General features: G+C 51.6%; 1 protein-coding gene and 1 non-coding gene across 2 annotated transcripts; both read left to right on the top strand.

The window, feature by feature from the left end:
- The first annotated feature begins 16,187 nt into the window (after nt 1–16,187).
- Nucleotides 16,188–18,461, top strand: ID1 (inhibitor of DNA binding 1). Its single transcript, XM_016947089.4, has 2 exons — nt 16,188–17,776; nt 18,015–18,461. The coding sequence occupies exons 1-2, from the start codon at nt 17,351–17,353 to the stop codon at nt 18,054–18,056; spliced, it is 468 nt and encodes a 155-aa protein (XP_016802578.1). The 5' UTR covers nt 16,188–17,350; the 3' UTR covers nt 18,057–18,461.
- Nucleotides 18,462–19,117: 656 nt separating this feature from the next.
- MIR3193 (microRNA mir-3193) lies at nt 19,118–19,229 on the top strand. Its single transcript, NR_106647.1, has one exon. It is a non-coding gene; the product is annotated as a microRNA mir-3193 (primary transcript).
- The last annotated feature ends 5,741 nt before the right edge of the window (nt 19,230–24,970 follow it).

Below are 24,970 nucleotides of genomic sequence, written 5' to 3' on the forward strand. Positions count from 1 at the left end.
CAAAGGGCGGGACCGGCGCCCAGCAATGTCTTTCAGGCGGGTGCGCCCCCGAACAAAGTCGGGGTGCACGGCCTCTCCCCGCGCGGCTGGACCCAAAGTCGCTGCCCGGGGCTGCTGGGTTCAAGGGCGGCCGCCGCCCCTCCTGCTTCTCCCCAGAAGGGCCCGCGTGCCCCCCTGTCCGCCGCCCAACACCCGCTCTTCCTCCCGCACCGAACGCTTCGGGCTCACTGACGCGCCGTCTCCATCCTAAGCCCCAAACCTTCAAAGTGCAGGAGACAACTGTCACGTCACCCTGCAAAAAATACTAACGTCTGATAATATAAAACGCTGGTGTGGACGTGGGAAAATAAAAACTGCCAACTGCGTTGGCCCCTCAGCCTGGAATACCCCTTGTCCTCATTGCCTGCTTAACTCTTGATTTTGTGAAATATAAAAAGTACCGAGAAATATAGCGATTTATGTTCCTAATACCACATTCCCACCACCCAGGACTGACAACTGTCAGCTGTATTTGCGCCTATTTCTCCTCCTCCAAAGAACAAACCTTTACAGATAGTGCTCCTGTCTTTTTGTGTTTTTTGTTTTGTTTTGTTTTGAGACAGAGTCTCGCTCTGTCCCCAGGCTAGAGTGCAATGGCGCAATCTCGGCTCACTGCAACCTCTGCCTCCCGGGTTCAGGCGATTCCCCTGCCCCGTAGTCCTCCCCAGTAGCTGGGACTACAAGCGCATGCCACCACACCCAGCTAATTTTTGTATTTTTAGTAAAGACGGAGTTTCACCATGTTGTCCAGGATGGTTTCAATCTCTTGACCTCATGATCCGCCCGCCTCAGCCTCCCATAAAGCTGGGATTACAGGCATGAGCCATCGCCCCCGGCCTTTTTGTGCTTTTTGTTTGTTTGAGACAGAGCCTCACTCTGTCACCCAGGCTGGAGTGGTGCAGTGGTGTGGTCACAGCTCACTGCAGCCTTGAACTCCAGGGCTCAAGGGATCTGCCCACTGCAGCCTCCACAGTAGCTGGGACTAGAGGTGCCCATCACCAGGAGCAGCTAATTTTTGTTTTGAAGAGACAGGTCTCACTATATTGCCCAGGCTGGTCTGGAAGTCCTGGGCTCAAGTGATCCTCCCGCCTTGGCCTCCCAAAGTGCTGGGATTACAGGCATGAGCCAGCAAACCGAGCCACTAGCCTTCTTTTAACCAGGGCCCTCTTCCCTTTTCTCTAAGACTATTTGCCACCCCACCCACCATGCAATCCCCCAATTACTGTTAATATAATGACTTGGGTATGTTTTCTTCCAGGTTATGTTTCTTGTTACTTTTACTACATGTAAATAAATTAGCATTGTGTGTGTTTTTAAATTTATACTTCTAAAAAAATCATTCTGCATTTTCCCTAAGCAACATTTTATTATGCAGGTATCTAGCAGAATACACACAGACGTAGCTCATTCCTGTTCAATGCTGGGTACGATTCCATCGCCATTTCCCTGTTTTCTTGTCATTGGACAAGTATGTAGTTTTCAATTTTGGGGTTTTTTTTTTTTTTTTTTAATTAAAATAGACATGGAGTCTCGCTATGTTGACCTGGCTGGTCTTGAACTCCTGGCCTTAACTGATCCTCCCATCTCGGCCTCCCAAAATGCTGGGGTTACAGGCATGAGCCACTTGCAACCGGCCTAGTTTTCAATTTGTTGTTGTTGTAGAAATGGCTGTCACATTCTTGCCCACATCTGCTTTCTTGTGTGCAGGACTCCCAGGGTATGTCCGTGGGAGTGAATCACTGGCTCGTAGGGTGTTTTCAAATGTTCACTTTTGGTGGATATTGCCAAATTGAGTTCCCAAGTGGTCATACCAGTTTACACACCCACCAGCACTGGATGAGTGTTATTTTCCCACATGCTCACCAACATTTTTTTTTTTTCTTTGAGATGGAGTCTCGCTCTGTCACCCAGGCTGGAGTGCAGTGGTGCGATCTCGGCTCACTGCAAGCTCCGCCTCCTGGGTTCACGCCATTCTCCTGCCTCAGCCTCCGGAGTAGCTGGGACCACAGGCGCCCGCCGCCACACCCAGCTAATTTTTTTGTATTTTTAATAGAGACAGGGTTTCACCGTGTTAGCCAGGATGGTCTCAATCTCCTGACCTCATGGTCTGCCCGCCTCGGCCTCCCAAAGTGCTAGGATTACAGGCGTGAGCCACTGTGCCTGGCTTCACCAACATTTTCTATATTATCAGACTTTAAACTTTTGTTTTATTAATTTTTTTCTTTTTGAAGACAGACCTATATTTTAATTTTATTTTTTGAGACAGCATGTCACTTTGTCACCCAGGCTGAAGTGCAGTGGCAGCATCTTTGCTCACTGCAGCCTCAACCTCCCAGGCTCAAGTGATCCTCCTGCCTCAGCCTCCCTGGTAGCTGGGACTACAGACATGCCATCATGCCTGTCTAATTATTTCCTTAAACTATTTTCTTTTTTTTTTTTTTGAGATGGAGTTTCGCTCTTGTCACCCAAGCTGGAGTGCAATGGCGCGATCTCGGCTCACCGCAAACTCCGCTTCCCGGGTTCAAGCAATTCTCCTGCCTCAGCCTCCCGGATAGCTGGGATTACAGGTGCCTGCCACTATGCCCGTCTAATTTTTGTATTTTTAGTAGAGACTGGGTTTCATAATGTAGGCCAGGCTGGTCTTGAACTCCTGACCTCAGGTGATCCACCTGCCTTGGCCTCCCAAAGTGCTGGGATTACAGGTATGAGCCACCACACCCAGCCCTTTAAAATATTTTCTGGAGATGAGATCTCACTATATTGCCCAGTCTGGTCTCAAAATCCTGCGTTCAAGTCATCCTTCCACCTTGGCTTCCCAAAGTGCTGGAATTATTGGTGTGAGCCACGTGCCAAGCCAGACTTTAATGTTTTTTGCAGGGTGACACGGCAGTTGCCTCCTGCTGACATCCCAGATATGCAAATGCTGGGGCTCAGGAGCATCTGCCTAACCCTTCCTCACTTTGTCTGTCTCAGCTGGACTATCACCTCCTCCTTCAGGAAGGCCTCCCCAGTCTACCTTAGCTGACTGGCAGCTTCCCATAACCTCGTGTGCTTTCCCATCACAGCACTGGGAACTTGAGGGGTGACTGTCTCATTATGGTCTGTCTTCCCCAGCGGACTGTGAGCTCCCCAGGAAGAGGTCACATTTGCAGGGCCACTGAACAGGCTGAAAGGAACACAAAGTTGCTACAAATAGTACTTTTGTGGAAGGCTCCATCTACTTGAAGTAAAGAATTCCTTTCTCTAATTCCTACAAGGTACGCCCTTGGGATGGCAGTAGCTCACCTACCCACCACACCTCTGTGTCCTCAGCATCTGGATACAGCAGCAAGGAAGCACCACATGGCTGGTGGTGTTTATTCCCATTTGGGTACCCTCAACTAAATGTAGCTCTGAAGAGCATGAGCCTAGGTCATGTTCTTTCCATGCTTTGCCTAGCACAAAGCAAGTGTACACTAACCATTTATTATTTAATGATTCTAAAGCTCTGTATTTCAGTGGTGGAGGATATACCCAATTAGAGGTATTATAGTCACTGTAATAATAACTAGTGCCTACTGAATGCTGACTGCCAGGAACCTGTGTGGTTTTTTTTTCTTTTCCTTCTTTTTTTTTTTGAAACAGAATCTCACCCACGCTGGAGTGCAGTGGCGCAATCTCAGTTCACTGCAACCTCCACCTCCTGGGTTCAAGCAATTCTCCTGCCTCAGTCTCCTGAGTAGCTGGGATTACAGGAACTCTCCACCACACCTGGCTAATTTTTGTATTTTTAGCAGAGACGGTTTCACCATGTTGGCCAGGCTGGTCTCAAACTCCAGACCTCAGGTGATCTGCCCTCCTCGGCCTCCCAAAGTGTTGGGATTACAGGCGTGAGCTACTGCCCCGGCCCCAGCTTTAAAAAAAATTTTTTTTGTAGAGATAGGGTATTGCTGTGTTGCCCAGGCTGGTCTTGAACTCCTGGCCTCAAGTGATCCTCCTGCCTTGGCTTCCCAAAGTGCTGGGATTACAGGTGTGAGCCACCTCACCCAGCCCCTCTTTTTTTTTTTTTTTTTTTATACAGTCTCCCTCTGTTGCCCAGGCAGGAGTGCAATGGCAAGATCGGAGTTCACTGCGGCGTCAACTCCTGGACTTAAGGAATCTTCCCATCTCAACCTCCCCAGTAGCTAGCACTACAGGCATGTGCCACCAGGCCCAGCTGATATTTTTTTTTTAATTTTTTTTTTTTTTTTTCTGAGACAGAGTCTCACTCTGTCGCCTAGGCTGGAGTGCAGTGGCGCGATCTTGCCTCACTGCAAGCTCCACCTCCTGGGTTCACGCCATTCTCCTGCCTCAGCCTCCTGAGTAACTGGGACTACAGGCGCCCGCCACCACACCCGGCTAATTTTTTGTATTTTTAGTAGAGAGAGGGTTTCACCGTGTTAGCCAGGATGGTCTCGATCTCCTGACCTCGTGATCCACCCGTCACGGCCTCCCAAAGTGCTGGGATTACAGACGTGAGCCACCGCGCCGGGCCTTAATTTTTAATTTTTATTATTAATTTATTTATGGAGAGGTCTTGCTATGTTGCCCAGGCTGGTCTTGAATTCCCGGCCTCAAGTCATCCTCCCACCTCAGCCTCTTCAAGTGTTGGTATTACAGGCATTAGCCACCACGCCCAGACTTAAATCACATAAACTCTTTTTTTTTGAGACCAAGTCTTGCTCTGTCGCCCAGGCTGGAGTGCCGTGGCACGATCTCGGTTTACTGTAACCTCCACCTTCCTGGTTCAAGCGATTATTTTGCCTCAGCCTCCTGAGTAGCTGGGACTATAGGCGCGAACCACCACGCCTAGCTAATTTTTTTTTTTTTTTTTTGAGATGGAGTCTTGCTCTGTTGCCCAGGCTGGAGTGCAGTGGTGCAATCTTGGCTCACTGCAAGCTCCGCCTCCTGGGTTCACGCCATTCTCCTGCCTCAGCCTCCTGAGTAGCTGGGACTACAGACGCCCGCCACCATGCCTGTCTAATTTTTTGTATGTTTTTAGTAGAGACGGGGTTTCACCATGCTAGCCAGGATGGTCTTGATCTCCTGACGTCGTGATCCGCCCGCCTCGGCCTCCCAAAGTGCTGGGATTACAGGCATGAGCCACCGCACCGTGCCTTTTTTTGTATTTTTAGTAGAGACAGAGTTTCACCATGTTGGCCAGGCTGGTCTTGAACTCCTAAACTCAAAGCCTGCCTTGGCCTCCCAAAATGCTGGGATCACAGGCATGAGTCACCGCACCTGGCCTATAGCTTCCTTTTAAACAGCACATCGTTGCTTTTGCATCAGCCAGAAAAAAAAAATACTTTTTAGAAGAAAAAAGTACATTATCATGAGTCATAGTATTTGAGGAGTACAGCTCTGAAGCGGCCTGAGGTGAGGGTGCAGCTGCAGGCGCCGCCCCCTGGTGACTGGGTACTCAGGGTTGGGTTGAGCCAGGAGGGTGGTGGTTGCCTCAGGCTCTGTGAGGTGGGCAGGGAGCTGGGCAGGGAGCTGGGCGGGGTCCTGAGACATTCAACCTCAGCTGGTTCCTGGGTTCCGGGCCCTGGAGCAGTGAGGGAAGCCAGTTATATGGGAGGCAGGTGAGTCAAAGGAGGGTCAGGCTGGGTGCCAGAGAGGAGGGCCACTGCTTCTGGGAGGGGGCCTCTGGGGCCTTCCGTCCATCACCCAGTGGGCATATGGGGACACCACCGAGGCCCAGAGACCTCTTGCCCAGTCTCCCCACTCTCACCTCAGAGGTTCTTGCAGCTAGGGGCAGTGGCCTCTGCTGAGCTTTGCCCAGGGTGTAGCCAGTTGGCCTCAGGGCACTCCTGACTGGTGGCATCAGCCTCCCAGGCTGCCAGGGTCAGGTCAGCTCCCACGCCTCCACCCTGGGCAGGGCCCAGGCCTGCATTCATGGGTGCAAGAGGAGAGAGAGGCCTGAGCCCTGGATGGGTGTGGTTGTGTGTCCTTGGGGCTGATGCAGGATTTTTTTTTTTTTTTTTTTGAGACGAAGTCTTGCTCTGTTGCCCAGGCTGCAGTGCAGTGGCACGATCTCGTCTCACTGCAACCTCCATCTCCTGGGTTCAAGCAGTTATCCTGCCTCAGCCTCCCAAGTAGATGGAGTTACAGGCGTGCACCACCACGCCTGGCTAATTTTCGTATTTTTAGTAGAGAGGGAGTTTCACCATGTGGGCCAGGCTGGTCTCGAACTTCCGACCTCATATAATCTGCCTGCCTTGGCCTCCCAAAGTGCCGGGATTACAGGCGTGAGCCACCGCACCTGGCCTTTCTGCAGGATTCTGAATTGTGTATGTGTGGAGAGTAAGGGGACTGTGTGCTCTAGAAGGGCTGTGGTGGGAGGTCTCTGGCCTGGTGCAGGTGGGTGTTGGTTGGGTCTGTGCACTGTGGGGGTGGGTGCCTGCAGGAAGCCAGTTTATCCTTTTGCAGGTGGTGGACTTCTCTAAGGCTGCGGGCATGTGTGTTGGCATCTTGGAGTCCCAGGTGTTTTGGCGTGAGTAATACTGTATAGGTGTAAGTGTGTGTTGTGTTTGCAATGTTGTAGTGTGCATGCATGTGTCTGTGTGTCCTGTTTGTTGAGAGGATTCATTGCATGTGGTTCTGTTAGGAGTGATAATGGGGTGTTTTGAGACATTTCCTCCTTGGTCTCTATTTTTTGGTGTGTTGGTTATGCAGATTTGGTGTTTCGGTAGTGTGCACGGAGGTCAGTGTGTTGGTTGTATATTATGGTGTACCGTTGTGCGTTGTGCATTTGGCAGGTTGTGTCTATTGGTGTGTGGCTGTTGGGTTTGTCTGTTGTGTCAGTCGTACATATAAATGCCACGTTGGGCGTGTGGGTGTGTGCATTTGTATATTGCTCTGTGGGTGTGCGAAGCAGTGTGTTTGTGTAACCCTGCAGGTTTGGCCTATGCTGAGTAACCTAAGATGGGAGCTCCCTGAGCCTTGGCTCTGCCCCTGCCTTTGGCTGCTGGAGACCCTGGGCAGCAATGGCCCTTTGTCCAGCCACAGGAAAACCCCACCCCCCTCCATCGGCAGGGGACTTGGGAGGGGCCCAGACTGGTAGGCTCCAGCCTCCCGTCCATTGTTCTGGGGCCTCTCTGGAAAACAGGATGGGAGGTGAAAGGTGGACACAGGCCTGGACCCCCACACTCCCTGAAACAACCCAGGGGCACAGCACAGAATCCTTAGGAGGGAGGGCCTGGGGACAGTCCCCATTTTGTGGATGAGAAAACTGAGGGGTTTCATTCCTATTAAAAGGGAGAGAGCCTGAAGCCCCACACCCTTTATGTGCCCACCCACAGCCTCCTGCCAGGTTTGGGGGATGGAAAAATGACACCCCAGAATGGAAACAAAACGGTCTATTGTGGTTTCCATTTCTGCATGCTTACCATGTGCTAAGTGCAGAAGTGTCATAACTCTGCAGGTTAAGTTCATATTTTGTACCCATTTTGCACAGGAGTACACTGAACCATAAGGCAACAATTTATTCTTCAAAGGACACTACTCTAAACATTACCGTATTTCAAGTAGTACGCTGTGTGACCTTGAGCAAGTTGCTTACCTTCTCTGGGCCAGGCCCTAGTTCAGCTCTGGGACACAGCAGTGACCAAAGGAGCCGTGGTTCCTGCTCTCTTAGAGCCCATAGCCTGGGCAGGGAAGAGGAGGCAAGGAATGGCAAATACACAAGAAAACAAAGATCATTTCTGATGGTAATGAATTCAGTGAATAAGAGCAGGAGAATGTAAAAGAAAGTAGCCTAGGGGGATCTGAGAAGGCCTCTGGGGAGGCGACATTTGACCTGAGACTTGAAGAATGAGGAGTCTGGCAAAGACCTGGGGCTGATCAGTGTTCTAGGAACAAGTAACAGCAAGGGCAAGGGCCCTGAGGCAGGACAGAGCTATTAATAGTTTAACGAGGGAGGCCTCTGGGCTGGTGAGAGAAAGGGAAGGGGCCCAGTTGGGTAGTGGGCAGGGGAGGAGTTTGGATCTTATTCTCCGTGAGATGTGCTGGTTCTGGTGGTAGTGGGGGGGCCTGTAGTCTCCTGTTACAAGGGTTGGGAGTGTGGGGACAGCCAGAGCCAAAGGTCTCTCCCCCATAGCTCCGGCAGTCCCAGCCCAGAGGCGCCGGCCTGGCGGCTGGAAGATTGCACTGTGGGCACATCTGGGGAGCAGCTGCCGAGCCAGGGCCAGAGTGGGTCACGTGGCACAGGGCAGGACCGTCCTGGAGCCTACAAGGCCAAGACTCCTAGGAGGGGCAGTGGAGAACACTCTGGACGAGAAGAGTGTGTCAACGAGGAGGAACTGTGCACTGTAGACGTCCAGGCACACAGCCCCTGCAGCCCCACACAGCCCCTGCCTCAGGACAGAGTGCCTGGGTTCAATGCCACCTCCCAGCTTTGTGATCTGAAACAAGTCACTCAACCTCTCTGGGTCTCATGGCCTCAGCTGTGAAGGGGACATGATATTACTACCACTGTTCCACAGGCTGTTCTTTTTTTTTTTTTTTTTAATTTTTTGAGACGCAGTCTCACTCTGTTGCCCAGGCTGGAATGCAGTGGCACCATCTCAGCTCACTGCAACCTCTGCCTCCCGGGTTCGAGCGATTCTCCTGCCTCAGCCTCCCTAGTAGCTGTAGTAGCTGGGACTACAGGCTCCCGCCACCAGGCCTGGCTAATTTTTTCATATTTTTAGTGGAGACGGGGTTTCACCATGTTGGCCAGGCTGGTCTCAAACTCTTGACCTCAGGTGAACCACCCACCTCAGCCTCCCAAAGTGCTCCCAGGCTGTTTGTTTCTAATTCAACAAATATTCGTTGAGCACTTCCCACATGCCAGGTGCTGCATGAGGCTCTGCGTGACAGCAGGGAACAGGACCTCCGTGGTCCCTTCCCTTCTAAGCACACAATTAATGCTTTAGAACCAGGCCTGGCATTGAGGAAACTCTTAGTAAATGTGAGCCATTTGCCTGGAGCCCTGGAGGCCAGAGGAGGCACCCTGGAAGGCAGAGAAGGAGGTGTGGTGACAGAAAAATCCTAAGGAAAGTGCACTCCCTTTTATCACCAGGTGCTGCAGTTGGCTCCTGGTATGGCTCATTTCACTCTCACAACCACCCTACGAAGAGGGATGAGCATTAGCTCCAATTTATGGATGAGGAAACTGAGGCCCAGTTTGTCAATGGCACAGCCAGGACTGGAGGCAGTGAAGGGCTGGTCCCTTTTTCTCTCTGGGGCTCAATATTCCCATCTGTGAAATGGGGCATTACAATAATACAGCTGCACCAGCTCCAAGGAGCAGTTGTGAAATCAGATGTGCCAGGTATGTGAAAAGGGCTTCCTGAGAGACTATGACCATGAATGCTGGGTTGGGAATATGGGGGTTCATTTAAGGAGCCCTCCGAACTTCCTGGCCACCAGAAGTGTCGGTTTTCCTAAGGTGACTCAGGGAAGGAGGACTGGGAAGAAAATGCACACTCAATTCACACTACCAACAAGGCCAGAAAAATGCCCATCTGACAACAAGATAAGCAGGCAATCTTTATTTAAACTCCTTGTCAGGCCTTAAACATGTAAAAGATAAGGCCAGGTGTGGTGGCTCATGCCTGTAAATCCCAGCAGTTTGGGAGGCCAAAGAAGAAGGATCACTTGAGTCCAGGAGTTCTAAACCAGCCTGGGGCAACATAGTAAGACCCCTTCTCTACAAAAAAATTAAAAATTAGCCAGGTGTGGTGGTACATGCCAGTAGTCCCAGATACTTGGGAGGCTAAATAGGGAGGATCGCTTGACCCCAGGAGGTCGAGGCTGTGGTGAGCCGTGATTGCACCACTGTACTCAGCCTGGTGGACAGAGAAAGATCCTGTCTCCAAGAAAAAAAAAATTGCATAGAACTGAAAACACACACAAAAATTAGTGCATATAAATTGGGTGAAAACTGAATTTCATGCCATGCACGGTGGTTCATGCCTGTAATCCCAGCACCTTGGGAGGCCAAGGCGGGTAGATCACCTGCAGTCAGGAGTTCGAGACCAGCCTGGCCAACATGGCAAAACCCCATTTCTACTAAAAATACAAAAAATTAACCAGGCGTGGTGGCATGTGCCTGTAATCCTAGCTACTCGACAGGCAGGACAATTGCTCGAATCTGGGAGGCGGAGGTGGCAGTGAGCCGAGATCGCACCACTGCACTCCAGCCTGGGCGACAGGGCACTCTGTCTCCAAAAAAAAAAAAAAAAAAGGCCACGCGTAGTAGCTCACGCCTGTAATCCGGCACTTTGGGAGGCCGAGGCGGGTGGATCATCTAAGGTCAGGAGTTCAAGACCCGCCTGACCAACATGGTAAAACCCTGTCTCTACTAAATACAAAAAATTAGCCAGGCGTGGTGGCGCATGCCAGTAATCCCAGCTACTTGGGAGGCTGAGGCAGGAGAATCGCTTGAACCCGGGAGGCAAAGGTTGCAGTGAGCCAAGATTAATGCCACTGCACTCCAGCCTGGGCAACAAGAGCGAAACTCCATCTCCAAAAAACAAAAAAGAAAACTGAATTTCACCTGAATTCTGGTTGTGATATTGTACTGTAGTTACACAACATACCAACTGTTGGAGTGTTAGAGAGGATGTGGAAGAACTGGACCTCTCAAATACTGTTGACAGGAATATAAAATGGTACAACCACCTTTGGAAAACAGTTTGGCTGGGTTTTTTTGTTTTGTTTGGAGGCAGGGTTTTACTCTGTTGCCCAGGGTGGAGTGTAGTGGCACGATGATCTTGGCTCATTGTAGCCTCAACCTCCCAGGCTGAAGCAATCCTCCTGCCTCAACCTCCCAAGTAGCTGGGACTACATGCGTGCACCACCACGTCTGGCTAATTTTTGTACTTTTTGTAAGAGATGGGGTTTCACCATCTTGCCCATGCTGGTCTTGAATACCTGAGCTCAGGCATTCTGCCTACCTCGGCCACACAAAGTGCTGGGATTACAGGCATGCACTGTGCCCAGTGAGTTTGGCAGTTCTTTTGTAAAGTTAAACAAATACGGCCAGTTGTGGTGGCTCACGCCTGTGATGCCAGTACTTTGGGAGGCCGAGGTGGGCAGATCACTTGAGGTCAGGAGTTCAAGATCAGCCTGGCCAACATGGTGAAACCCCATCTCTATTGAAAATACAAAACTTAGCCAGTCGTGATGGTGGGCGCCTGTAATCCCAGCTACTCCAGAGGCTGAGGTGGGAGAATCGCTTGAACCCGGGAGGCGGAGGTTACAGTGAGCCAAGATTGTGCCACTGCACTCCAGGCTGGACGACAGAGCGAGACTGAGTATACATTCACATAAACACCTGTATACAAGAGTTCATGGCCGGGCACAGTGGCTCACGCCTGTAATCCCAGCACCTTGGGAGGCCGAGGCAGGCGGATCACGAGGTCAGGAGATCGAGATCGAGACCATCCTGGCTAACACGGTGAAACCCCATCTCTACTAAAAATACAACAACAACAAAAAAATTAGCCGTGCGCGGTGGCAGGCGCCTGTAGTCCCAGCTACTCGGGAGGCTGAGGCAGGAGAATGGCGTGAACCCAGGAGGCAGAGCTTGCAGTGAGCCGCAATCTCGCCACTGCACTCCAGCCTGGACGACAGAGCGAGACTCTGTCTCAAAAAAAAAAAAAAAAAGTTCATAGCAGTTTTATTTTACTAACCAAAAACTATGAACAATCCAAATGCCCCTCACCAAATGTCTGGATAAACAAATGGTGGTATATCCATATAATGGAACACTACTTAGCAATAAGAAGGAATGACCGCCGGCCCGGTGGCTCACGCCTGTAATCCTAGCACTTTGGGAGGCAGAGGCGGGTGGATCACCACCTGAGGTCAGGAGTTGGAGACCACCAGCCTGGCCAATGTGGCAAAACCCCATCTCTACGAAAAATACAAAAACTAGCCAGGTGTGGTGGCAGGCCCCTATAATCCCAGCTACTCAGGAGGCTGATGCAGGAGAATCGCTTGAACCTGGAAGGCGGAGGTTGCAGTGAGCCAAGATCGCACCACTGTACTCCGGCCTGGGAACAGAGCGAGACTCCGTCTCAAAAAAAAAAAAAAGAAAAAAGGCCGGGCACAGTGGCTCACTCCTGTAATCCCAGCACTTTGGGAGGCCAAGGCAGGTGGATCACAAGGTCAGGAGTTCAAGACCAGCCTGGCCAAGATGGTGAAACCCTGTCTCTACTAAAAAAAAATACAAAAATTAGCTGAGCATGGTGGCGGGCACCTGTAATCCCAGCTACTCGGGAGGCTGAGGCAGAGAATTGCTTGAACCTGGGAGGCGGAGGTTGCAGTGAGCTGAGATCATGCCACTGCACTCCAGCCTGGGCGACTTGAGTGAGACTCTGTCTCAAAAAACAAAAAAGAAAAAGAAAGAAGGCCAGGTGCAGTGGCTCATGCCTGTAATACCAGCACTTCGGGAGGCTGAGGTGGGCAGATCACGAGGTCAGGAGATCGAGACCATCCTAGCTAACACGGTGAAACCCCATCTCTACTAAAAATACAAAAAATTAGCCGGGCGTGGTGGCGGGTGCCTGTAGTCCCAGCTACTCGGGAGGCTGAGGCAGGAGAATGGCGTGAACCCAGGAGGCAGAGCTTGCAGTGAGCTGAGATCGCACCACTGCACTCCAGCCTGGGAGACAGAGCGAGACTGCATCTCAAAAAAAAAAAAAAAAAAAAGAAAAGAAAAACATTAGCCAGGCGTGGTGGCGGGCACCTGTAGTCCCAGCTACTCAGGAGGCTGAGGCAGGAGAATGTCATGAACCCGGGAGGCGGAGGTTGCAGTGAGCCGAGACCGTGCCATTGCACTCCAGCCTGGGGGACAGAGCGAGACTCTGTCTCAAAAAACAAAAAACAAAAACAAAAAAAGACCGGGCACGGTGACTCACGCCTGCAAGTGTAGCATTTTTGGGAAGTGGAAAAGGGTGGATCACCTGAGGTCAGGAGTTCGAGACCAGCCTGGCTAATGTGGCGAAATCCCATCTCTACTAAAAATACAAAAATTAGCCGGGTGTGGTGGTGGGCACCTGTAATCCCAGCTACTCGCGAGGCTGAGGCAGGAGAATTGCTTGAATCTGGGAGGTAGAGGTTGCAGTGAGCAGAGATCGTGCCATTGCACTCTAGCCTGGGTGACAGAGCGAGATTCCGTCTCACAAAAAAAAAAAAAAAAAGTGTGTAGAAGGATATGCATAGGTTTTATACAAATACTATGTCATTTTATTTATTTTATGTATTTATATTTTGAGACAGGGTCTTGCTTTGTCACCCAGGCTGGAATGCAGCGGTGGCATCTTGGCTCACTGCAATCTCCACTTCTTGGGTTCATGAAATTCTCTTGCCTCAGCCTTCCAAGTAGCTGGGATTACAGGTGTGCACCACCACGCCCTGCTAATTTTTCTATTTTTAGTAGAGATGAGGTTTCACCATGTTGGCCAGATTGATCTCGAACTCCTGACCTCAGGTTATCCACCTGGCTTGGCTTTACAAACTGCTGGGATTACAGGTGAGCCACTGCGCCTGGCCCTGAACTAATTTCTACAGCATAATTTTCTCTCTTATTTTTATTTTTTTGAATCAGAATCTCACTCTGTCGCCCAGGCTGGAGTGCAGTGGCTTGATCTTGGCTCTCTGCAATCTCCACCTCCTGGGTTCAAATGATTCTCCTGCCTCAGCCTCCCAGGTACTTGGGACTACAGGCGCCCACCACCACACCTGGCTAATTTTTGTATTTTTAGTAGAGACTGGGTTTTGCTATGTTGGCCAAGCTGGTTTCTCTGGAATTCATTGCAGTAAACAGAATTGCTGGATCAATTAATTCACAGTTGAAGGCCAGGCACTGTGGCTCACGCCTGTAATCCCAGTACTTTGGGAGGCTGAGGTGGAGAGATCACAAGGTCAGGAGTTTGAGACCAGCCTGGCCAACATAGTGAAACCCCGTCTCTACTAAAAAGACAAAAAATTTAGCCTGGTGTGGTGGCGGGCGCCTGTAATCCCAGCTACTTGGGAGGCTGAGGCAGAAGAATCGCTTGAACCCAGGAGGCGGAGGTTGCAGTGAACCAAGACTGTGCTATTGCACTCCAGCCTGGGTGACAGTCTGAGACTCTATCTCAAAAAAAAAAAAATAAATAAACAGTTGGTGATGGCCAGGCACGGTGGCTCATGCCTGTAATCCCAGCACTTTGGGAGGCCAAGGCGGGCGGATCACCTGAGGTCAGGAGTTTGAGACCACCCTAGGCAACATGGCAAAACCCCGTCTCCACTAAAAATACAAAAATTAGATGGGCGTGGTGGTGGGTGCCTGTAATCCCAGCCTGAGGCAGGAGAATGACTTGAACTCAGGAGGTGGTGGTTGCAGTGAGCTGAGATCGCGCCACTGCACTCCAGTCTGGGCAACAGAGCGAGACTCTGCCTCAAAAATAAATAAATAAAAATAAACACTTGGTGATGAATTAATACTCCAATTTCCTCTGGTTGACTGTTGTTCTTCCAATTATTTGGCAATTCTTTTGAGCAGCAAACTATTCCCTCCCATCATTAATTTAGGATTGCTAAACAAGGCGTAGGGAGTTTAGAGAGTTTTGGTGTATGTGGTAAGGGGATGAGGAGTCTGGCTAATTAATTTATGATGTCTCTCTCTTTTGAAGCTGGTCTCACTGATTGGTTTGGTTTTCCTGGTTTCCTGATGTGGAGGCAGAAGGCTCCTTTACTTTTCCCTCATCCCCCGAACTTCTGTGGGAAAACGGAATCTGCTGATAACTCAGTGAATTAATTGCTGCGGGGTAGTGCGGTGGAGGGGAGCAGGGAGGGACCATAATATCACCCTCCACTGGTGAGCACAGATTTTTACCCCTGCTAATGTTGTGTGGCTTTGGGTGACTAATCTGAGCTTCGGTTTCCCCACCTGTGGCATGTCCAGGACTCTGCAGTCAGACTGCCTGCTCTCAGCAGGAAGCGGTTGCATTACAACACTGTACTCTCCTTATAATAACACAACTATGGTTATGACTTAGGCGTCTTGTGGAGCCTCAGTTTCCTTTGTATAAAGAAACCAAAGCGCTCCTTTCTTTAGAGTTGTGAAAAAGACTACAGAAGTTGATCAAGCCGGGTGACAGAGTAAGACCCTGTATCATTATTATTTTATTTTGAGACAGAGTCTCGCTCTGTCACCCAGGCTGGAGTGCAGTGGCATGATCTCGGCTCACTACAACCTCCGCCTCCTGGGTTCCAGCGAGTCTCCTGCCTCAGCCTCCTGAGTAGCTGGGGTATTACAGGTGCGCGCCACCACACCTGGCTAATTTTTCATTTTTAGTGCAGACGGGATTTCACCATGTTGGTCAGGCTGGTCTCGAACTCCTGACCTCGTGATCTGCCCACCACGGCCTCCCAAAGTGCTGGGATTACAGGCGTGAGCCACTGCGCCCGGCCCCCTGTATCCTTTTTTTTTTTTTTTTTTTTTTTTTTTTTTTGAGACGAGTCTCACTCTGTCGCCAGGCTGGAGTGCAGTGGTGCGATCTCGGCTCACTGCAACCTCCGCCTCCCAGGTTCAAGCAATTCTCCTGTCTCAGCCTCCCGAGTAGCTGGGATTACAGGCGAACGCTACCATGCCCGGCTAATTTTTGTATTTTTAGTAGAGATGGGGTTTCACCATATTGGTCAGGCTGGTCTCGAACTCCTGACCTCAGGCAATCCACCCGCCTCGGCCTTCCAAATTGTTGGGATTACAGGCGTGAGCCACCGCGCAGGCCTTCATTTTTTAAAATAAGAAATAAATGAAAAAAGATGATCAAGACAAACTCTTCATACAGTGCCCGGTGTACAAAGTAAGAAATTAATAATGGTCACGTTTGTGATTATTATTTAAATACCAAGCAGATATTAAATATTAGGGCTCAAAGAGGGCATGCGACCCGCCTGAATTCACTCAGCTGCAGAGCTGGAAAGAGAACTCAGGCCTTTTTCCCCACGCTGGAAGGGGTAGCTGGGGCGGAGAGGTGGGGGGAGCGGTGAAGAAACCCCAAGCGGCCCAAGCTGTGGGTCTGGGTTGGGAGACTCGCAGGTGTGGGGCGGGGAGGTAAGGTGACCCTTGCTCAGCGACCGCGCCCGCGAGAAACGCATTCCCAGGCCTCCCGCCCGGGGTCTGCAGGTGACGGAATGGGGGTAGCAAGGGAACTGGCTAGCCCAGTTTGTCGTCTCCATGGCGACCGCCCGCGCGGCGCCAGCCTGACAGTCCGTCCGGGTTTTATGAATGGGTGACGTCACAGGCCTGGCGTCTAACGGTCTGAGCCGCTTGTTCAGACGCTGACACAGACCGGCCCGGGAAGGGAGGGGGGAGACTGTAGCTCCGCAGCTGCCGCGCCGTGGGAGGGAGACCCTGCTCTGAGGTCTTTGAGAAGAAAATTTAAAAAGCAGCCAAAAATGGGAAAAAACATTAAAAAATCACGAACTGTTGCAGGTTCTGGAAATTTTTGCAAGGGGCTGCAAATTCAAGGTGGAATCGAATGCAGCCTCACTCCACTGCGCTCTATCTAGCTCACTTCCCAGCCACCCAGCCCCAAACTTACTAGACTTTCCCGAATTAATTGCTCCCACCCGGGAGGGATCTGGGTAGGCCCTCCGGGTCTCAGGAACAGGAACAGCAACATTATCTAGGAATTGAGAAAGCCCAGGGGAGCAGATGTAAAGGAGCGCCCGCTTTAAATTTCGGTCCTGATATTTGTAGATCAGGGTCCGAGAAGCATCTTCCAAGAGGGTCCGGAAACCCAGGCTCTCTGGGCTATCCAGAGCCAGCCGCTTCTCCGTTCGGGCCTCAATTTCTCTCATCTGTGAAATGGAGCTGGAGAAGTGAGAAAGTGAATATGGGAAAAACTGATTCCTGAGGTCTTTTCATTATAAGGCAATGCCTGCTTAGCTTCCTTGCCTCCTTCCAGAGGAGCCCAGTGCGGCCCTCGCCTGTACCCGCTGCCCTGCCCGGTGCCCTGCCACCGACCCACCCTTGCTGTTCTGAAACTCGGGTCGTCTTTCCACACTGCGAGCAGGCACTAGACGAGCAGGAGGCTGGACCTAGGAGCGCGGGTCACGCCCCCATGCCGCCCATTGGCTGCTTTTGAACGTTCTGAGCCCGCCCCTCCGGGGGCCGTGGCGTGTTTATAAAAGACCAGCTGTGGCTCCGCACTCTCATTCCACGTTCTTAACTGCTCTATTTTCCGTATCTGCTTCGGGTTTCCACCTCATTCTTTCGCTTTGCCCATTCTGTTTCAGCCCATCGCCAAGAATCATGAAAGTCGCCAGTGGCAGCACCGCCACCGCCGCCGCGGGCCCCAGCTGCGCGCTGAAGGCCGGCAAGACAGCGAGCGGCGCGGGCGAGGTGGTGCGCTGTCTGTCTGAGCAGAGCGTGGCCATCTCGCGCTGCGCCGGGGGCGCCGGGGCGCGCCTGCCTGCCCTGCTGGACGAGCAGCAGGTAAACGTGCTGCTCTACGACATGAACGGCTGTTACTCACGCCTCAAGGAGCTGGTGCCCACCCTGCCCCAGAACCGCAAGGTGAGCAAGGTGGAGATTCTCCAGCACGTCATCGACTACATCAGGGACCTGCAGTTAGAGCTGAACTCGGAATCCGAAGTTGGGACCCCCGGGGGCCGAGGGCTGCCGGTCCGGGCTCCGCTCAGCACCCTCAACGGCGAGATCAGCGCCCTGACGGCCGAGGTGAGATCCAGATCCGACCACTAGATCATCCTTATACCGACGGGGAAACGGAGGCCAGAGAGGGCGTGGGCGCTTGCACCACTTCCGTCCCATCCTTGCGGGTACCTGGCTATGCGGGGGTGCCTAAGGAGCCTGGAAAAAGCGCTCCCCCGTCGTGTTCCTGGGGAAGGGGGCGTTCGCTGCGCTCGGAGCGGCGTCCCTTCCAACCCGCCGGTCTCACTTCTTTTCGTTTTCACAGGCGGCATGCGTTCCTGCGGACGATCGCATCTTGTGTCGCTGAAGCGCCTCCCCCAGGGACCGGCGGACCCCAGCCATCCAGGGGGCAAGAGGAATTACGTGCTCTGTGGGTCTCCCCCAACGCGCCTCGCCGGATCTGGGGGAGAACAAGACCGATCGGCGGCCACTGCGCCCTTAACTGCATCCAGTCTGGGGCTGAGGCACGGGCGAGGAGAGGGCGCTCCTCTCTGCACACCTACTAGTCACCAGAGACTTTAGGGGGTGGGATTCCACTCGTGTGTTTCTATTTTTTGAAAAGCAGACATTTTTAAAAATGGTCACGTTTGGTGCTTCTCAGATTTCTGAGGAAATTGCTTTGTATTGTATATTACAATGATCACCGATTGAGAATATTGTTTTACAATAGTTCTGTGGGGCTGTTTTTTTGTTATTAAACAAATAATTTAGATGGTGGTAAAGTTGTAGTGACTTCTTGGGTTGAGGGGAGGGGCCTGGGCTGGGGGTTGACCCCTGACCCTCTTCACAGCTGGTTCTGGGAGAATTGGAGGGCTACATCTGGATTGTTGCTCTTACCGGCCTGAATGAGTGTTTCCGGTGTCTTTAAAGTCTATTCTTCCCCCACCATCCCTGCCCATTTCCCTGCCCCCCAGTGTTATAAAACTAAATACTCTAGACCTCTGGGGTTTCTCAAAGTGATCATTGGGCCATCTGGATCACCTGGGGAGGTTGTTAAAATGCAGATGAACCTGCCAGGGCCCCCTCTGTATTGGGAGTATTGAGCAAGCCATTTAAGTTGGAGAACCTGGTCGCTGGACCACCCACTTCCTTGCCAAGATGTGGATAAAGTGAGACCCAGTGGAAAGGGACTTGCTTAGGGCCATAGCTTGTGAGAGGCAGTGATTCTATCACCCCATTCCCCAGTTGGAGGTGCCTCCCCCAACAGCCTACCTCTGGGTTCCAGCAGGCAGCCCTGGGGCTCCTGGCTCATCCAAGTGGGTGAGCAAGTTGGCAGGGCCAGGCTGGGCACAGCTGCCGGGACACCTGCTCTGGGTCCAGACTCGGCCTCCTTACTCTGGCCTGGCTCTGTCGGCACCTCAAACAAATCTCCCCCACCAACCCCAGGGCTCCTGCGTAGGATCTGAGGAGTGGACGAGTCTCATTACCCAGCTCCTGAGCAGGAAAAATATGTCATTGGCAAGGGTCTAAGAATCTTCCTGGGCATGTATGTGGATTTCTACTCAGGGGAGCATGTATGAGTGTCTACGCCTGTGTATGTAACAGGAGTAAGCTGATCTTCCCCCACTACTCCCACAGTGGGGATGGGCCAACTGTTCACATATAGGCTTGGGGGAGGGGGGTGTAAGTAGGAGTATGCTTGGGGGTGTGTGCAGAAGGGCAAATGAGAGCACATGTGTTCTGCAGATAAGTGTGGAACCTCCAGCTGTTTGGGCTTGTGTGTTCTGCCTAAATGCATTGTAGGCATCTCTGCATGGGTCTGGCATGATGGATGGGTTTGTGTGTCTGGGGGCCACAGAACCACACTGTGGGTTTCTGTGTGTATAACTGTTCTATAGATTGGTTGGCATTCCTGGGCCTCTGCGGGTCTGGAGTGAAGGTGGGGACAGCTGTGTTTGGGCAAACCCTTCCTCAAAAGTTCACGTGGCAACTCCCTGGGCTATCGTTAGGTCCTGGGGGCACCAACCCTCAAGGATTGCTGCCAGGTAAACCCCCCTGTATTACATATGGAGAAACTGAGTCCCAGGAATGACAAAGAACTTGTCCCAGACAGGTAAGGGCTATTAATGTATTTTGTCAATAAACAATAGAATAAAATCGATAGCCCTTAGCACCAGAAGCCTGGCTCTGCTCAACTGAACCCTTTACAAAAACGATTTCATGGATTCCCTGTGGGGCTAAAGGCAAGACTGTGATCCCAGTTTTACAGCAGAAGGAACAAGCTCAGAGAGGGGATGAACAAAAAATCAAATGAAAGATGATGATTTGAGCACTAACATTAAGCCAGGTACACCCCCTCCACAGTTTATGGATTTTATCGAAGAACCCAGTACTTGCAGGCGAATTATGTTCTTTGCTACCCCCTCCCCACCGGCTGCTGTATTACAGTACTAACCTCACGGAATGTAGTAGAGAATAAATGAAATAAAGTAAGTGTGTAAAACGTTTAGCACAGTGCTTGGCACAGAATGTTTCATAGTTATAAATTATCATTATTAATTGTCGCCTGTGAGTCCTTGGAGTGTCCTCGGAGGCACACGTGTGCACGCACTCCCTCCCACGTGTGGGCCCCCACCTGCAAGCCCACCCACGGGGTCTGAGCGGGTTCCCCCTCGCGTACTCCGACATGCAGGGCCTTTTTCCAGGGGGAGGAAGGGGCTGCGGCGGGGGCCTGGGCCACCTCCCCCGCCATTCAGGCACACTCTGGATTCCACGTTTCCCTCTTTTCCCCTTTGGCCCAGACCCAGCCCATCTGGAGGCCGGCTCGGCGGCGGCCTGGGAGCGTTTCCATCAGCTGGGCCCGAGGAATGCGGAGCTATTTAACCTGAGCATCCCCAGGTGTACGGAGGCGCCTGGCTGTCTGGGGCCCGCAGTCTTTGGCACAGCAGCGCTAGACAAACAGCGCGCCGCCCCCGCCCTGCCCCTCCGCCCGCAGCTGCAGCCGGGCCTGGGAACCGGCGGGCGCCGGCGGCTTGCATAAGAGGCTCCGGGCCTCGCAGAGGGAGGGGGGACAGAGGCCACCGGTGTGTGTGCATGTAACACACAAAACCCTGCTCCTTTGGAAATCATTAACTCCTTAACCCCTCCTGGACAGGACGAAGCCAGGAGCTGGGGTGGAAGATGCCGAGAAACCCGAGGACCAAGTTTCTTGGGCATTGGACTCTGCCTTTCCGGGGCTGTACTGTTAATTTTATTTAAGAAATACAGAGAGCTTATTGTGTGCTGGGCACCATGCTAAACTCTTTACAATATCAATTCATTTAATCGTCAGAACTTTAACGAGGCCAGTGCTATCATCATATGCTCATTTTAATAAGAGCAACCACCACCACTACAACAAGAGTAATAGGCTAACATTTTAGTAGGGAGGCAGGTAGAACACAAGCCCAGAATCAACCTTGATGCTCATCACTTCACCTGTCAGAGCCTCTTTTCTTTTTTGGAAAACAGGCTTCAGAACCTGGGCTTCAAGGATTAATTGAACCAATGCACCTAAAAAGCATAGCACAGGCTCATGGTAGATACTTAGTGCATGTTGCAATAAAGTGTTTTGAGTGGATTGTCTCAACAGCCCTACCAGGTGTGGGCCTACTGGTATATTCACTTTTTTGGTTTTTTTGAGACAGAGTCTCCCTCTATTGCCCAGGCTGGGGTGCAGTGGCACCATGTTGGCTCACTGCAACCTCCACCTCCCAGGTTCAAGTGATCCTCCTGCCTCAGCCTCCCGAGTAGCTGGGATTACAGGCACGTGCCACCATGCCCAGCTAATTTTTGTATTTTTTTTGTAGAAAAGGGTTTTCACCATGTTGGCCAGGCTAGTCTCAAACTCTTGACCTGAAGGGATCTGCCCACCTCAGCTTCCCGAAGAGCTAGGATTACAGATGTAAGCCACCGTGCCCGGCCTGTGTTCACTTTTCAGATGAGAAAACGGAGGCATCAAAGAGGTGAGGTGACCCACCCAAGGCCACATTGCACATTACCTTAGAGGACTTTCCAGAAATCAGACTTGTCTAAATCAGGTTTATGAGGGGCCTCATGTTCCCACAGTATGTCCAGTTTATAAAGCCTTTCATCTTATTTCCAACTGAAATCATACCTGGTCATTATATGTATTTGTTTTAAAAGCATAACTCAGATAAATGCAAGAAATATACACATATCACAATGTTTGCAACCCATATTGGGGAATGTCTATTTTTTTTTTAAGACAGTTTTCCTCGTCACCCAGGCTGGAGTGCAATGGGGCGATCTCGACTCACCGCAACCTCCGCTTCCCAGTTTCAAGCAATTCTTCTGCCTCAGCTTCCCAAGAAGCTGGGATTACAGGCATATGCCAACACGCCCAGCTAATTTTTGTATTTTTAGTAGAGACAGGGTTTCACCATGTTTGCCAGGCTGCTCTCAAACTCCTGACCTCAGGTGATCTACCCTCCTCAGCCTCCCAAAGTGCATGAGGCCACCGTGCCCGGCTCTTTTTTTTTTTTTTTTTTTGAGACAGAGTCTCGCTCTGTCGCCCAGGCTGGAGTGCAGTGGCGTGATCTTGGCTCATTGCAACCTCCGCCTCCCGGGTTCAAGCAATTCTCATGCCTCAGCCTCCTGAGTAGCTGGGATTACAGACACGCACCACCACATCTGGCTAATTTTTATATATTTAGTAGAGACGGGGTTTCACCATGTTGCCCAGGCTGGTCTCGAACTCCTGACCTCAGGTGATCAGCCCTCCTCAACCTCCCAAAGTGCTGGGATTACAGGCGTGAGCCACCACACCCGACCCATGCCAGTCACTCTTATTGAGCACCAGGAACTGCCAGCCAGAGAGAGCTCCCTGCTGCCCAGTGTCACACACAGCAGGGCTTCCTGGTGGCAGGCAGGTCTCACATCCCAGCATGGCTGCCGGAAAGAAAGGAGGTGAGTCACAGGGCCAGGCCAGGAGCTGGGCGAGGCTGGGGCCAGGGTCCAGGCGGGCGCCACTTTCCAGGAAAGGGAAGGGAAGAGGAAACCAGAAGGCCAGGAGGAGCACAGGGAGGGGCAAGGGTGCCCTTATCTCCCTGGACCTGCCCTGGCTGGTGCTGCTTCCTGCTGCAACTCTTGCAAAACCTCGTTCCCAACGCTGTCCTCAAGCAGGGTGCCCCAGGCCAGTACAGGTTGCATCAAGGCCTTGTGCAAGGGGGGTTAAAGGGAGGACAGTGGCTGGGAGCAAAGGCAGGGCAAGAGGCAAGGCAAATGCGGGTTCTAGGCCCAGTGCCACTTCTGGTTGGGCACCTGCTTCACCTCCTGGGCTCTTAGGATCCCCAGCATTTTTTTTTTTTTTGAGACGGAGTCTCACTCTGTTGCCAACCTCTGCCTCCTGGGTTCAAGCAATTCTCCTGCCTCAGCCTTTCCAGTAGCTGAGTCTACCGGTGTGCGCCACGACGCCCAGCAATTTTTGTATTTTTAGTAGAGACAGGGTTTCTACATGTTGGCCAGGTTGGTCTCGAACTACTGACCTCAGGTGATCCACCTGCCTTGGCCTCCCAAATTGTTGGGATTACAGGTGTGAGCCACTGCACCCTGCCATCCCCAGCAATTTTTTTTTTTTTTTTTTTTTTTGAGACAGAGTCTCCCTCTCTTGCTAGCCTGGAGTGCAGTGGCAGGAGCTCAGCTCACTGCAACCTGTGTCTCCCAGGTTCAAGTGATTCTCCTGCCTCACCCTCCCAAGTAGCTGGGGTTATAGGCACTTGCCACCACGCCCAGCTAATTTTTGTGTTTTTAGTAGAGATGGGGTTTCACCGTGTTGGCCAGGTTGGTCTCGACCTTCTGACCTCGTGGTCTGCCCGCCTTGGCCTCCCAAAGTGCTGGGATTACAGGTGTGAGCCACCACGCCCAGCCTCATTCCCAGCTTTTAAATGGGTGTTATACTCACCGTTTTGAGGTTTCAGTGATATCATCCCAAACCTTTGCACTCCTCAAGCCTCAGGCTAGGCCATTGTACTTCTACCTGTGAAACTAGCCCCAACTGGTTCTTTCCACAAATACTTTATAAAGCTTCTATAATATACTAGGAACCGGGCCCCAGGAGTTAACAATTCAGATACAAATTCTTGCAGTCTTGGAACTTACATTCTTAGTGGGAGACACGCAGTAGATAAATATGCAGATGTGTAATCAGAGGTGCATTTACCTGGAAATTACTTAAGCTTAAACTTCAAGCCTCCTCACATGGAAAGAGTATCAGCCATATGTTAGCATGATTTCTGTGTGTTTTGCAAGATTTGCAAAATGTTGTATTCTTTTCCTTAGAAGCTGCACAAACCTAGAGCCTCTTCTTTATATATAGACGAGACCGAGCAGGGCCCAAGCTTGAAGGCATAGCTGCAGAAGACAAAGAATCGTGTCTGTGGGTGCTGTTCGTTGCTTGGGTTTGTTTTGTTATTTTATTAATTTATTTTTATTTATTTATACATTTTTTGAGACAGTTTCCTCCTTGTCACCCAGGCTGGAGTGCAATGGTACCATCTCAAGTCACTGCAACCCCCGCCTCCTGGGTTCAAGCGATTCTCCTGCCTCAGCCTCCCAAGTAGCTGGGGTTACAGGCGCCTGCCACCACACCCAGCTAATTTTTTTTTTTTTTTTTAATTTTTGAGACAAAGTCTCGTTCTGTCACCAGGCTGGACTGCAGTGGCACAATCTCGACTCATTGCAACCTCTGCCTTCTGGGTTCAAGCGATTCTTCTGCCTCAGCCTCCCGAGTAGCTGGGACTATGGCGTGCACCACCACGTCCAGCTAATTTTTTGTATTTTTAGTAGAGACGGGATTTCATCATGTTGGCCAGGATGGTCTCCAACGCCTGATCTCAGGTGATCCATCCGCCTCGGCCTCCCAGAGTGCTGAGATTACAGGCGTGAACCACCGGGCCCGGCCTGTTGTGGTTTTAATAGAGACGGGGTCTTGCATGGTTGCCCAGGCTGGCCTCAAAATCCTGGGCTCAAGCAATCCTCCCGCCTCCGCCTCCCAAAGCACTGGGATTACAGGCGTGAGCCACCCTGTCCGGCCCGGTTTTTGGGTTTGAGACCCTAAAATCTCTGGGCGGCAGAGAAGAGCTGGGAGGCGGGCCAGCGCTTTCCAGAGCAGCTGGTCTCATGCAGCTGCAAACGCAGGCGCTGTGCCCGCTCCCGTCTTCCTTTGGCCATCAGCGCCCCCTCCCGGGCAGAGCCCGGGCTATGCCACCGTGGGCGAGAAAG

This window comes from Pan troglodytes, chromosome 21 (genome assembly GCF_028858775.2).
Source record: "Pan troglodytes isolate AG18354 chromosome 21, NHGRI_mPanTro3-v2.0_pri, whole genome shotgun sequence".
Classification (NCBI taxonomy): domain Eukaryota; kingdom Metazoa; phylum Chordata; class Mammalia; order Primates; family Hominidae; genus Pan; species Pan troglodytes.

Excerpts from the sequence above, each read along its gene's own strand:
- ID1 (XM_016947089.4), top strand. The coding sequence starts at position 17,351 with ATGAAAGTCGCCAGTGGCAGCACCGCCACCGCCGCCGCGGGCCCCAGC. Across the intron at positions 17,777-18,014 it reads TCAGCGCCCTGACGGCCGAG|GCGGCATGCGTTCCTGCGGA; the intron begins GTGAGATCCAGA and ends TCGTTTTCACAG.